The sequence below is a fragment of the Aulonocara stuartgranti genome, assembly GCF_965226115.1.
Source record: "Aulonocara stuartgranti genome assembly, chromosome: 9".
NCBI classification, from domain to species: Eukaryota; Metazoa; Chordata; class Actinopteri; order Cichliformes; family Cichlidae; genus Aulonocara; species Aulonocara stuartgranti.
The window spans coordinates 10,252,805-10,266,322 of NC_138960.1; the positions used below are offsets into that span (position 1 = coordinate 10,252,805).

General features: G+C 40.3%; 3 protein-coding genes across 5 annotated transcripts in view; 1 reads left to right on the top strand and 2 right to left on the bottom strand.

Moving 5' to 3' along the window:
- Positions 1-13,518, bottom strand: part of LOC309714675 (kinesin-like protein KIF1B) — a 105,663-nt gene that overhangs the window by 48,206 nt on the left and 43,939 nt on the right. The window lies entirely within an intron of this gene.
- The window catches only part of LOC309714668 (uncharacterized protein), a 98,054-nt gene that overhangs the window by 36,448 nt on the left and 48,088 nt on the right, over positions 1-13,518 (bottom strand). The gene's annotated exons all lie outside the window — the stretch shown is intronic.
- On the top strand, positions 1,976-13,411 carry LOC309714656 (TIMELESS-interacting protein-like). 3 transcript variants are annotated; one of them, XM_082547226.1, is made up of 9 exons: positions 1,976-2,086; positions 3,445-3,548; positions 6,438-6,585; positions 7,044-7,134; positions 8,395-8,470; positions 8,779-8,901; positions 8,988-9,051; positions 9,834-10,046; positions 12,801-13,411. In XM_082547226.1, the coding sequence occupies exons 1-9, from the start codon at positions 2,038-2,040 to the stop codon at positions 13,043-13,045; spliced, it is 1,113 nt and encodes a 370-aa protein (XP_082403352.1). In that variant the 5' UTR covers positions 1,976-2,037; the 3' UTR covers positions 13,046-13,411. The 3 variants fall into 3 exon arrangements, with proteins under 3 accessions (XP_082403352.1, XP_082403354.1, XP_082403353.1); XM_082547228.1 differs by lacking the exons at positions 1,976-2,086; positions 3,445-3,548 and adding an exon at positions 4,973-5,066; XM_082547227.1 differs by lacking the exons at positions 1,976-2,086; positions 3,445-3,548 and adding an exon at positions 5,073-5,272.

Below are 13,518 nucleotides of genomic sequence, written 5' to 3' on the forward strand. Positions count from 1 at the left end.
CCCTGTCTAGGAGTTCCATTTCTTTCAACTTTTGAATATCTTCCTTTTCTAGAAGCTGGTTGAATGATTTGTCTACTTGATCAGGAAGTTGAATTTTGTCTTCCTGATCACAAAGAGGAGAGTTGGGCTTTACTGTTTTTTTCTGTTTTCTCTGAGACATGTTTGAATCTGTAAACTGTCACTCTGTTTATATCTGAATTAACTAATTTCAAGAAAGTGTTGAAATTACCTGGACTGCCTCAGCCCAGGTGATGTAACATTAGCAGACAGAGGGTTTGATGTTGCAGAATCTTTGGAGCTGTGCCATGCTGAACTGAAGAGCCCAGCTTTCACCAAAAGGAAGAACTAACTGGGCCCTAGATTGCCCAATCAAACCTCTTAATGCCACCTGCCCTCTCCTACATTAACTGTGGGCTCACCTTGTAGAACAGAGTTGAGTGTGGAAGAAATGGCAAAAATATGGAGCTGAAAAGCTGAGAGAGAAAAAGAAATGATAAATAAATCAATGTGTCAAATTAACTGACATGTTAGCTGGTGGAGTGCCCACTGCATTATATATATATCATCTCTTTTTTATAATAAATAATCAAAAACTTTATTTAAACTAAGATTTTAAAAAATATGTGCCGTGATTGATGTGCTCTCAGACATGTGCTTCAATCCACACACAAATACAAAACAATCTGACCACACGTACAACTGTTTCACAAACTCTATAAAGCATTCACACTCCAATGGATGCATCAGAAAGCAGCTTGGGATTACAATCTTGTCCAAGGATATTTCGCCTGCAGACTGGAGCAGCCAGGGATCAAACCAGAAAACTTTCTGATCAAAAGCTGACTTGTACTAAATGCTGAACGGCAGCCAACCCATTTTAGCCATTTAATGAATGTGCCATTTAATCTTGGCTGCAGCCAAGATTAAATGGCACATTCATTAATTACAGAGTTACGGATTGTTACATGGAACTCAAAAGAAATAATGAACCCATCTCGTGTCCTGTGTCTTCTATAGCTGTCTGTACTTTTACTTCCAAAGTTCATCAGCAAACAGTTTGCAGGCCTCTAATTATCAGGCTGTACTCAAGCGCTTGAATTCAACCTAAAAGCTGTGCTGTCATACAGAACCAAGTACCCTCCGCGGAAACTATAGCTAATGTCACAACTGGATCTGATGAGACAACATCAGTTTGTTTGTTTTGCTTTCATAACAAATAGTTTGAGCCATATACAAATACAGAAGTGACAAAAGGAAACATATTTACAATCCAAAGTCAGACTAACAGTTTTCAGTAGCACAGTCTTTTATTTACAGTCTGCCTCTCCTGGTGGTAAACCTCTATCACATGTTTGGATTAAAAATTAGGCCTATATAGCTGCTGGTTCCAGTTTAAGCAATATGTTAAAAATACTAAATTCTTCATTGATTTGAGCTGTGGGGTTTGCTATACACTGGCAGAAAATTGTAGAGTAAATGGTGAAAACGAACAAACCAAATAACAAGATCCTTGAATTCCATCCATCCATCCATCCATCCATCTTCATCCGCTTATCCGAGGTCGGGTCGCGGGGGTAGCAGCCTAAGCAAAGAGGTCCAGACCTCCCTCTCCCCAGCCACCTCCTCCAGCTTGTCCGGGGGAATACCAAGGCGTTCCCAGGCCAGCCGAGAGATATAATCTCTCCAGCGTGTCCTGGGTCTGCCCCGGGGCCTCCTCCCGGTGGGACATGCCTGGAACACCTCGCCCAGGAGGCGCCCAGGGGGCATCCTTGCCAGATGCCCGAACCACCTCAGCTGGCTCCTTTCGATGTGGAGCAGCAGCTGCTCTACTCTAAGCCCCTCCCGGATGGCCGAACTTCTCACCCTATCTCCTTGAATTCCATCTTTTTTATTAACAGAAACTCCAACAAATTTGTGCCCAATCGATGATGTTTGGGACATGAAAAGTCCAGTCCAGCAGGTGGCGGTAATGCGCCTTAAAGCTTTAACCGCCAAAAAATACAAGAGCAGAAGAAGAAGAAGCCGAGTTCCCGCTTTATGGCGTTTTTCTCTCCGATTATTGTCAAGACTGATTTAACACTTAAAGGTAAGTATCGAGCTAATATTAATCCGAGTCTAGTTAATCTTGAGTTTAGCTCCTGAATGAGGCTTTCTGTTGCTCTCCTCGGTGTCTCTTCTCAAGTTTTTGTGAACAAGTTGGAAAAAAAAATCTGACTAAATTGACTCAAGCTGCTTTAAACTAATTCACAGAAAGATATCACCAAAAGGTTGTGAAACACAGAGAAGAAAATAATTTTATTAGAAGAAAGCTTTTAAATGAGCTCATTGTAATCAGAGTTTGTGTTGTTTTATTAGTCTGTTATTAAGGCTACTTAGCATCTCTGTGGCACCTGCACAGCTTATGAATGCAGCTTGCTAGCTAAGCTAGCTAGCGCCACCCTTCTTCCATATAAGGTCACTTCCGGCTCCAAAAGACCCAACATGTTGGCGGTAAAAGTGCTATAATGAAATACATTTATGAGAAATGTAAAAATAAATGTGTTCCAGGCTAAAACACAGCTGCCTTTATCAGCGCAAAGTTGTGATGAGGCTTACTCAGATGATGGCTCAGATTTCTACACCCACTCGGATATACAGATGAAATCAAGACAAGTACATCAATACAAAAATTCACACGACTGTTCAAAAAATAATAAATTGCATGAATATAGGAAATCTTCCTCTCAGTGACTGAGTTGTCTCATTGTGTCCTCATTTTTTATAAATCAAGGCCTGAGTAACCCAACCTTAAGTGTTCATTAAGGTTTTTGTCACATAGATAGAAAATAAACTCAGAGATTAAGCGGCTGTTATAAACAGAGTGATTAGTTGTTCTGGTTTACGTGCTGAAAATGGTTTTATTTGTGTATGTTCAATGTGTTAGACTTGTACATAGTTAAATATATGATCAAATAATGTTGAATCCTGGATATGGATTTGTAAGCAATGAAATTTGAAATAAGGGGGTAGGAACAAGAAAACTTCACCCTACTCCTTTTCGAGCACACACATTCTGTAGACATAGATATTTACATGAAAACTTGATGATTTTTAAGTTTTGTTATTTTTATTTTTTTCTGTTGTTATTTCAATTATATTTGCATGTTTGAAATAAATTTTATCTATCTATCTATCTATCTATCTATCTATCATTTCTCACGGCACACGTATATTGTCGGGTTTTTTCTTGGCCAGGGCATATTTTAAAGAGGAATTGCTCTCCTGGTACTGGTGTGCCATACTGCTGAATTTGGTATCGGTGCTCAAACCTTTTGTGTTTGTTTCAAACAAGTTGTCCACCCAAGGAAGCTAAAATGTGTTCTGTGTGTTCTCAGATGAACATATGAGACACTTTGACTCTTCAGTGCAGTGTGGAGCTTAACAAAGTTCTGTTTTGTGTCCCAGCTGATCAGGAGGAGGAGAAGAGTCTGACGGAGCAGCAGAGGAAATTTCAGCTACTTGGACTCAGCTCAGCCACTGCAGAGAAAACAATGAGCTCAACACAGAAGGTGACAGATACTAGTGTTAAGAAATACTCCATTAAAAGCTGAAGTACTGATATGTATATTTTATGCTAAACTAAATGAACCTTGTGCAATATTAATGTAATGTAGAAATAATGTATACAATGTATACAATGCCTACATCTTAGACGGTGACGTTGCCTCTAAACATCAAAATGAGCAGGAAGATGTTAAAGTGGGATTCAGCAGGATTCAACCCTAACATCAGCTGTAGTGGCTCAGTGTGGGGAAAAGGGTCACAGCTCACAATCATTTCTATTGAGAGCTCCAGTAGATTTTTTTAATGTACAGGCTGTGATCAGCTGACCTGCTGCTCTCTGTGAATTCATCCAGATGTCTGCAGATGTTTCATGAGTTGTCCTGGCTGATTTCCTTTCTCTACACTGACAGTACACTGTCTTTATATTATACACTAAACTGTTGGTATGTGGGTGGAGCTCAGTGAATGAATGTCAGCATCATGAGCTTAAGTTTAAGTTAATCTCTGCTACACTTGATGTAATCTAACTCTGACATGAGCACCACAGTCACTGTGCACCAGTCACACACTGTTCTTTACTTAAATCCATCACATTACAGTAAACTTGCCTGCTTATCCTGCACTAACCTGCAGAGGATTTTACTTGTATCCTCCTGTGGATACAAACCAGCAAGAACTCATCAGATCTCTGTCACTTACCATTAATGAAGTTTGGCTTTTATTAATAAACAGAGAGCACGGATCCGTGCACAGGAGGATACAAGCAGCTGCTTCTGTTTGCAGTCACCGTGCACCAGTGTTGTGTTTAATTGTGTCAGTGTTCATTTTTAAACACGTTTTTTAAATCAAATGTTTATGTATACATCAAGATTAATGTTCCAAACAAATGACACTGTACAGCAAATACATACATAGACATGTGCAGCAAAAGGAATCCGAGAAGATGTTTAACTTCTAAATGTTTAAATTGTTTGTTTTATATCCAAAGTCTGTCAGTTTGTCATTCCCTGTTATTGCTGCTGACTAATCACTCAAAGTGACACAACATGACCGTGGGTCTGATTTTTCTGGTAAACTTGTTTAGCAGCCCACTGGAGACGGATACCCTGTTCTTTGAACTTTAATACTGGACAGAAAATCGTCTCCTTCCAGAAACAAAGGGTAGCATTAGAACTTGTGTGAACAGCAAAACAATGTAGAAGATTTCCTTTTGTGTCTGTGTTGTGTCTAGGGCTGCCACGATTTGTCGACTAGTCACGATTACGTCGACTATCAAAATCGTCGACGACTGATTTAATAGTCGACGCGTCGTTTGAAGCTTTGTAAGATCCCAAAAGACGCAGGAATAAGTAGCAGGATTTAAGAGTGTAATAACGGACTGAAACAGAAGATGGCAGCACTGCATGTACAAGGATGCCAGCTGCCGTTAAACCCCGAAGAAGAAGAAGAAGAAGAAGAAGCAGCAGCTGTGTCCCAGAATTCATAGCGCGGCCCAGCTCAGTTTCCAACAATGGCGGCAGCTAGTTAGTTTTAATATTACTCTTATTATTCTTTCTGGGTCACAAAATAAACGTTTAACATATTTTCAGCCGAGAATGTAGCTGTGTAAACCTCAAATATCGGCTCAGTTTATCAGGACACCACATATTTTCAAAAGCGCTCCGACGTTTTCAGAGTCGTCTGTTACCCACTAGCTCGATAGCTAGCCGGGGGCTAGGTCACTAGCACGGTGAGAACACCAGACTCCAGGCAAATTGTTTTCAAACCCACCGCCGTCTTTCGCTACTCAGGTTAAATATATATGAGTCACTTAGATAAATTAAAAATGTTGTTGTTTGGCTTTTTTTTTTTTAGTATTTTATTTGTTCCTGAGTAAATCGGTTTGTCTGAGATTAAAGTTATAGTTTTTACACAGCTGAATAAACGTCAAGCAGACAGCTGATTATCAGAAGTGTGAGATGCTGGAGAATATACTCCGTTGTCCTGTTATATTTTAGATAGCAAGGAGTTTATTAAACTTCACCGAAACAATCTGCAAATTTCATTAAAATTGAATAAACTATCATCTTGTCTTTATTTTTAGTTAGCACCTTAAAAGCTTAAAGCTATAAGCTAATGATAGTTATATAAGAGCATATGCTGCATGGTGCAATAAGCTGTAGTTTTACGTCCAGTGGATGATGATCTGATTAGTCGACTAATCGCATAAATAATCGGTGACTAGTCGACTATCAAAATAATCGTTTGTGGCAGCCCTAGTTGTGTCACATCATTTTGGCTCAAGAGTTTACTTTATTGCTATGTTTGTTTTTTGCTATTTTATTACTACATTTGTATTGTGCAGCACTTCGGTCTGCCAGGTGTGTTTTTAAAGTGCTATATAAATGATGATGACGATGATGCTTACGGAACAGCTGAAAGACTTTAAAACAAACCTGTTACTTTAATGATATTTCTGTGGTACTACAGAGTCCAAAAGAAGTATCGCAGTAATAATTCATCCAAATTGTAACTTTTAAATGTCATTATCAGCCCAAAGGTTCACAACCAGTTCATCCCTGATAGAATGTAAATATATACAAATCTATAAATTGTATTATGTATATAACTGTGAAACAAACATAATGGACCATTAATGTATCATAATAGTACATTTCTGAATTTGGGGTATAATTCCAGGTGGGATGAGTGTCTGTACAGCTCCTCCTGTTGATGTAAAAAAAGAAAAAAGTAAATGCCAGTTTTTTTTAGGTTTTCATGTTGATGTTGTAACACAGTAAAGAATTACTCTTACAGAAATAAATGTCATTTTTTCAACTTGCAGTTAAATTCATGTAACTTAATGCTGATGCTGTTGACGACTGGGGCTCACACGTCTTTTACTTTGTCTCCAGGACCGACTCACCATGGTTGACCCACAGGAAAATAGCCCGCAGGACATTCCTGACTATGACGGCATAGAGGATGAAGCTTTCCCCCCACTCCCACCACCACACTCCCCAGGCCGGGGAGGCCAGGAGGAAGGAGACCCTTTTGCAGATGGTAGATGCTGCTGTGCTCTTACAGGATTACTATGAGGTCTTTAAGATGTGATGATTCAGAACTTTGTATTTTAAATTCATGGTTTAATGAAGAATCATAGAAAAATAAGATTCAGGAAAAAAGGCTAATGTGGGAGAAATACAACCTCTCATAGTCCTTCCACAAAGCTTTTTGGAACAGCTTGATAATAATGAATTTGTTAGTTCAGCCTAGAATTAACAAATGCATGAACTGGTTTTTCAGCATCTCTCTGAGACTGGATGTTTCTAACAATAACAACACACATGTTTTTGTTTGCGTGAGCAAATGAAACCTATCAGATACTGTTCAAACCAGCACATTTCTTCTGTAACCTCCAGTCTATAATTTGTCTGGATTTAAAGATAAGCTTGAAGTTTGCCACGCTGCCAACAGAATGAGTTAGAAACACATCCTGTTGTCATGTGTTTTCAATGCAGGAGATGAAGGTGAGGTATCACAGCTGGCTGATGTCCCTACTGCTAAAAGGAGAGGCGTGAAGAGACCCCAACCCAAGCTGGACTCCCACAGGTAGCAAAGACATTTATATCACGACAGAGGGTTGAAATGCATTAAAATGCGCATTTAAATAGGAATTTGATGTCATCTTGTGTGAGCTGGGACACAAGGAGGCCAAAATCATTGATTGACGTGTGCAGACTGTCAGTGTTGCAGCCAGGTTGAACACGAGTCTGTGACTGCACTGGTTTTTATCACCGTTTCACTAATAATCGTGCACAGAGGCTCAGAGACACACTGACACACAGAGTTGTTGCAAATGTTTGAAAACGTAAGTTTGTGGAAAGAACTTTGCACAAAAAAAGTGATGTGATATTATCTGAGTGGCGACACCTGTCGTTTCGCAGAGTACTGCAGCGTCTTCTTACGCTTTAGCGGCGGGTACAAATGACTGCATCTGTGTGATGATGGTGCAGCTTCACTCTGCCAGTCATTTAAAGAAGAAAGACTCTAATACCATTGTTGTTTTCATCATTTGGATGGGCAAAATTCCCAGACTGAAAATTGTCAGAGCGTTGGAGACATCCCTGGATGTGTGTGAGAAAGATGTTTCCAGTCTCTGTACACCTATAGTGTGAACCTGGTTAGTATTGCCAACCATAAGTCAGGCTCGTTCCCAGTAGTCTCCCAGTGGGTGTTCCAGTGGCACTCCTCTGTTACTGTTCTGTTCACAATGTTCCTGGACAGAACTAAGTTATACTAAATCAAAGGATGTTAAATAAGCTTTTAAGTAAGAACGTCGATTATACTTAGGATAAAACTTGCAAGCTGTATTAAAGAAAAACATAGATTTTCATTTGATAAAATATTCAAATTAATTGCAACTTTGCTATATATATATATATATATATATATATATATATATATATATATATATATATATATATATATATATATATATATATATATATATATAGCAATTTTTTATTTTTTATTTTTAGATGGAGAAATTTGACTATTTCTCATTATACTGCCTTATGTACAAACAGGTAGGAAAAGAAAGGTTGTGGGCACCCTGAAAACCAAACACCCTACCCCCCCCCCCCCCCCAACAAGCTACTGCCTTCTGAACATGGTACATCTGAAGGCACTGACATTTCCATTCAGAGGGTCTGTCTGTGTTGGCCCTGTGACAGGCTGGCGACCTGGCTGCTGGGATGGGCTTCAGCCATCCACGATCCTGAATTGGATAAGCCAAATACGCCTGGATGTGCTGCTAACCCTGCTTGTAATCCATTAATGGTTTAACTTAGTCTTAATATTTTTTCCCAGGCTGATATCAGATCGAGGGCTTCCAGCTCTGGGCACTCTCTTTGACAATATCCAGTTCAAAGGCAAAGGACACGAGGTAGGATATGATAACATCTGTCCCACCAATTACCAGATGTGAATGAACATTGGTTTTTGAGCTAAATCTGTTTGGCCTGTCAGCTTTTAATTAGATGTCCTAAATTTGGTTTGAGACTAAAAGGTCAAAAGTTGCCCTTTCTGTCGTGGTCAAAAATGAGTGAGGGGAACCAGAGGTTGGTTTACCAAATTAAGATGTCTTTTGTTCCAATGACTGGAAGTCATTTTTTAGTGGGAAGAAGAAGCGTCCTATCACACACAGCCCTCTTTCATATCACTACTCGCTGTTTTTGATGTTTGCCCCATTAGGCTGCAGACCTGCGGCTGCTGATGCAGAAGATGGAGAACTGGGCCCACAGGTTGTACCCCAAATTGCAATTTGAAGATTTTATTGACAAAGTGGAAAGGCTCGGCAGCAAAAAGGAAGTGCAGGTGAGAGGAAGCAGTAGAATATTTCCTGCAAGCGTGTGGGATTCCTAATGTTCAGAATTTGTAATTTTTTACTCATTCTTCTATAGACATGTCTTAAACGAATACGACTGGACATGCCCCTGACACATGAAGATTTTACAAGTACAGATGGTAAGAAGAAAAATCATTACTGATGGGGATACGGTGGACTAGGGCTGTGCGATATGACCAAAGTCTCATCTCCCGATATAAGAATTCTATCGTCCGATAACGATATAAATCACAGAAATGTAACATTTTCTGTCAATTCTGTGAATCTCGACTTGCGTGAAGTGTTTCCAGCTGCGCGTCATGTAGCTGGAGTCGAGTGTTTTAACCGATGCATGAAACGACACATTTTTAGACAGAAGTTGTAACGGCGCCGTTTTCTTTGTGAGTATTTATTACACGGCGTGCTGCGGGGGAAAGCCTGTTCTAACGTTTGAGTCTAAGGTTTATTTTTTAGCACCTGGCGGCTCTGTTTTACTTCTCATCCGTAAACACTCTGCTCTTTCACGTGATTCCGTTTATTTTGAAAAGCCTCAACAGGATCTTGAGCTTTATTCTGAAAGGTTTATGTGGAACATAAACAAGCGGACACGCGATGGTTTTACCGTCGTTGTTGCTAACGACAACGCATAAAAACAGGCGCTTGTCCGTCCGTAGTGTGGTTATATATAAGAGAAAGAGAGAACTTTACTACAGTGACATCAGAACCATGAAGAAATATTGCCGTAAACAGTTTATTTTGCGACACCACGAAACAAACGATAGCGTAAAATGAAATAGACGTTTTTGTATATATCGTTGTATCGAACAGCCCTACGGTGGATTCACACCTGCAGGTGCACATAGGAAATACTTGCCATATTCCACAGGACTTAATTATCAGCACTGCTTGAAATTGTGTTCAGGTGCTGGTGACGAAGAGGTACAACGTGAACTGGAAACATTTGGGGATCCTGATCTGTTCAGCAGAGAGAGTTTTATTAATGCTCCCCAAGGGCAGATTGCCGAAGCCCTCGCTCCCCCACCTACTCCCTCTCTGACCGAAGAGCAGCAGAAACGTATTGAGCTGAACAGACAGCGGGCCCTGGAAAAGAGGCGCGCACGCCAGCAGCAAATTGGTAAGAATGGCAAAAATGTATCATACAGCTGGGACACAATATAACAGAAATAATTAATGATTCTGCTACAAAACATCCAGCGAAGGTTCATAAGGATCATCTAGCTTCATTGGTGTATTAACTTTATATGAAAATACAAAAAGCAAAACATTGAATGTACAGTATATTGCCAAAAGTGTTTGCTCATCTGCCCCCACACTCATATGAACTCGAGTGACATCCCATTCACGACGTCCGCCTGTGCAGCTATATCAGCTTCAACTCTTCTGGGAGTGTTTATGGGAGTTTATGACCATTTGTAAGGTCAGACACTGATGTTGAAGGCCTGGCTCCAAATCTCTGCTCTCATTCATCCCAGTGGTGTTCTGGTCAGGACTCCCATGCCAGAGTTCATGTCTTTGTGGACCTTGCTTTGTGCACTGGTGCCCAGTCATGCTGGAACAGGAAGAAGCCATCCCCAAACTGTTCCCTTAAAGTCGGGAGCCAAAATGTCTTTGCATGCTGAAGCATTAAGAGTTCCTTTCACTGGAACGAAGAGACTGAGCCCAACTTCTGAAAAACAACCCCGCACCGAAATCCCCCTGCCACCAAACCTGGAGCTCTGTTGTCCTGGCAACTGCTAAATTGACTTGTCTATCGGCTTTCCAGATTGAGAACTGTGATCCGTCGCTCCATAGACTGCATCTCTCCTGTTCTAGAGTCCAGTGGCGGCGTGCTTTACACCGCTGTGTCCCATTGCTTTGCGTTGCACTCTGTGATGTAAGGCTTGGACTACAGCTGCTCGGCCATGGAAATGGATTCCACGAAGCTCTCTGTGCACTGTTCTTTAGCTAATCTGGAGACCACGTGAAGTTTGGAGCGATGGACTCCACAGAAAATTAGCAACCTCTGTGCGCCTCAGTATCCACTGACCCCCACTCTGGGATTTTACGTGATCCACCACTTGATGGCTGAGTTGCTGTCGTTCCCAAACACTTCCACTTAGTAGCAGCAGTCTGCATGCCTAGGTGCTTGATTCTATACAGCTGTGGAAGTTACTGGATCACCTGAATTCAATGATTTGGATGATGGGTGGTGAGTGAATACTCCTTACAATATAGTGAAGTGGATCTAGTGTATATATCCACCAGAAACCCTGAAGGTCGAGTGACGAGTTCCCGTATTGCACAGTTCGTCCAAACCACCAGAGATTCCTCACATTAGTGTGGAGTTTGGTAATAAGAGGCAAAGCATGTAGAAAACATTGATTTCTTTACTGCCTGTCTGATGTCAGCTTCAATTAGGCGTAGTATTTTTGTTTTTGCCTTACACTTGTGATCCAAACTGTTTTTACTTCCTCTTTAGTTAAAGCGGAGCCAGCTGTCTGCGATCTATTGTCTACAAATCTTTAACAGTGACATTAAATCGTTCTTCAGGGTCCTCATTTACCGCAGAAATGATGTAATGTGATTTAAATGAGACCCATAGAAAAGAAAATGACCTGTTGATCGGTCTCTATTATGAGCCTTCACCCATAAAAATGTGTTTACAGTTTATAACTTACTGTACATGGTGTTATTAGCACAAACACTTTAAAGCTGATCATTTAGGACTGTAACAATAATCCAGAGAGCAATGTAGTCAAACATCTCACAGTTAGTTTTATTGGGAATGAACTTTGACCTGTTAGGCCCCCAGGGCTTTTCTGAGCTTCCTGCTCGAAAATGAAGAGGCCAAAATAAATGGAGTATTTCTCTGCAATTACAAACTCTGTGTAAACAGTCTTGGTATCAAAATAAAGCTAACGCTTGTGAGCTGTCATCAGAGGGGTAAATATTACTGCAGATGTTACTATGTCAAAGTTACTGGGACTCAAACATAGAAAAAAATGATTATTTCCCTCACCTAATTTTTAAAAGTATTTTATAGCTTATATGCTATAAAATATACTTTGGGTCACATTTAACTCCAGAAAATCATAAATCAAAATATGGATGTTACCTGTCCACAGATTCATGGTGATGTAACTGCTCTTTTAACTGTTTGGTGTTTGTAGAAATGGTTTACAGCTGAGATTCAGAGGCTTCTGTGGACACTCATGTCTGCACTTATATTTCTGACCTCGTGTTATAACCGATTAAATGTGATCTCCTCTCTTTTCCCCCATTTTTGGTGGTGTGGGTGCTTAACTAGTTAAAGTACCAAACATCTGTCTCCTGTTGTTGTGTCACGTAGGAAAGAAGCATCAATATCTGATGAGCAGACTTGTTCATTTGTGCAGATTTCTTCTTTTGTGTGGTTGTTTTTTCCAAGTGGAGATGAGCATCTCTAACAAGTTGATTTGTTCACATTTGCACATCTGCATTTTTGAGAGAAATGAGTTTTTTGAGTTTGTGCACTATATGCATATAAGACAACCATTTCCTTTTTCAGTATTTTTGTGTGGTGCATTTTTCTCTGTTTTAACAAAAGAGGAACAAAGAACATTTAAGTCAACCTAAGACGATTTGTTTTAATTTTTACATGGTCTTACTGAGGTGATGCAAAGTGGAACATGCAAACTGTTTTTTTGGTAATGTGCTGGAAAAGCTTGATAATGGACCTTGAAAGTGCTTAAAGTGCTTAAATTTGACCCTGAACAATGAGTTTGAACCCTGCAGTTTACAGTTTCATTTTTCATTATCTCAGCTTTGCCTGTCTTTTATAAATCGTAGTAGACTGAGTGTGTCTGTGTTGACTGAAACCATCACTGTTTCTAATTCTCAACCCTTTCAGGCCCTTCAGCCTCTCAGACTGCTGACATGTTAGGAGACAAACCTCCAGCTGCATCCTCACCAAATGTCATCAAAGGTTCTACTGATGGAGATGAAACTGTAGAAGATCCTGACCTCGAGCCTTCCAACAACACCTCCACGCAACAAACCAGCCCGCTTCCCCCCAAAGACTCTGAGCCCGCTGAGGCTGAGACCGGCCTCAGCCCTGAGCAACAGCTCAGCAACGACTGTGTAGAGGGGGATTAAAGTTCACGTGCAGCAGTTTCTGCTGAAAAGCTTTGGCAGTGAGCAGATTTAAAGGTTTCCCAATGTTCGTGCCTGCTCATTCGAGTAATGTTGTGCATTTCTGGTGGTTTATATCTTGAGCACATGTTCCTACTGTGACGTCAGCTTTGGGTTAGCAAAGACATTTATAATCAATGGAAATAAATGTTTTTCTTATTTTTAAAAGTCCAAATCCTAAACGTATTTACCATGTGTTGGTATCTGTTACAGAAAAATATTTGAACTGATCCACAGTTCCTGCTCTGATGCATCTTCTTTCTCCAGTTTCACTATTGGCAGAATTTTGGTTGCAAACATGTTTCTATAAAAGGCCTCTGTGTGTGTGTAGTATGTGAGCTGTCAACTGACCATCACCCTCTTCCAAGCATTAAGTGCTCGTTCAATTATGAACAGTTCTTTCTTAAGCTACTGCAGGGACATGAAACGCAACACGA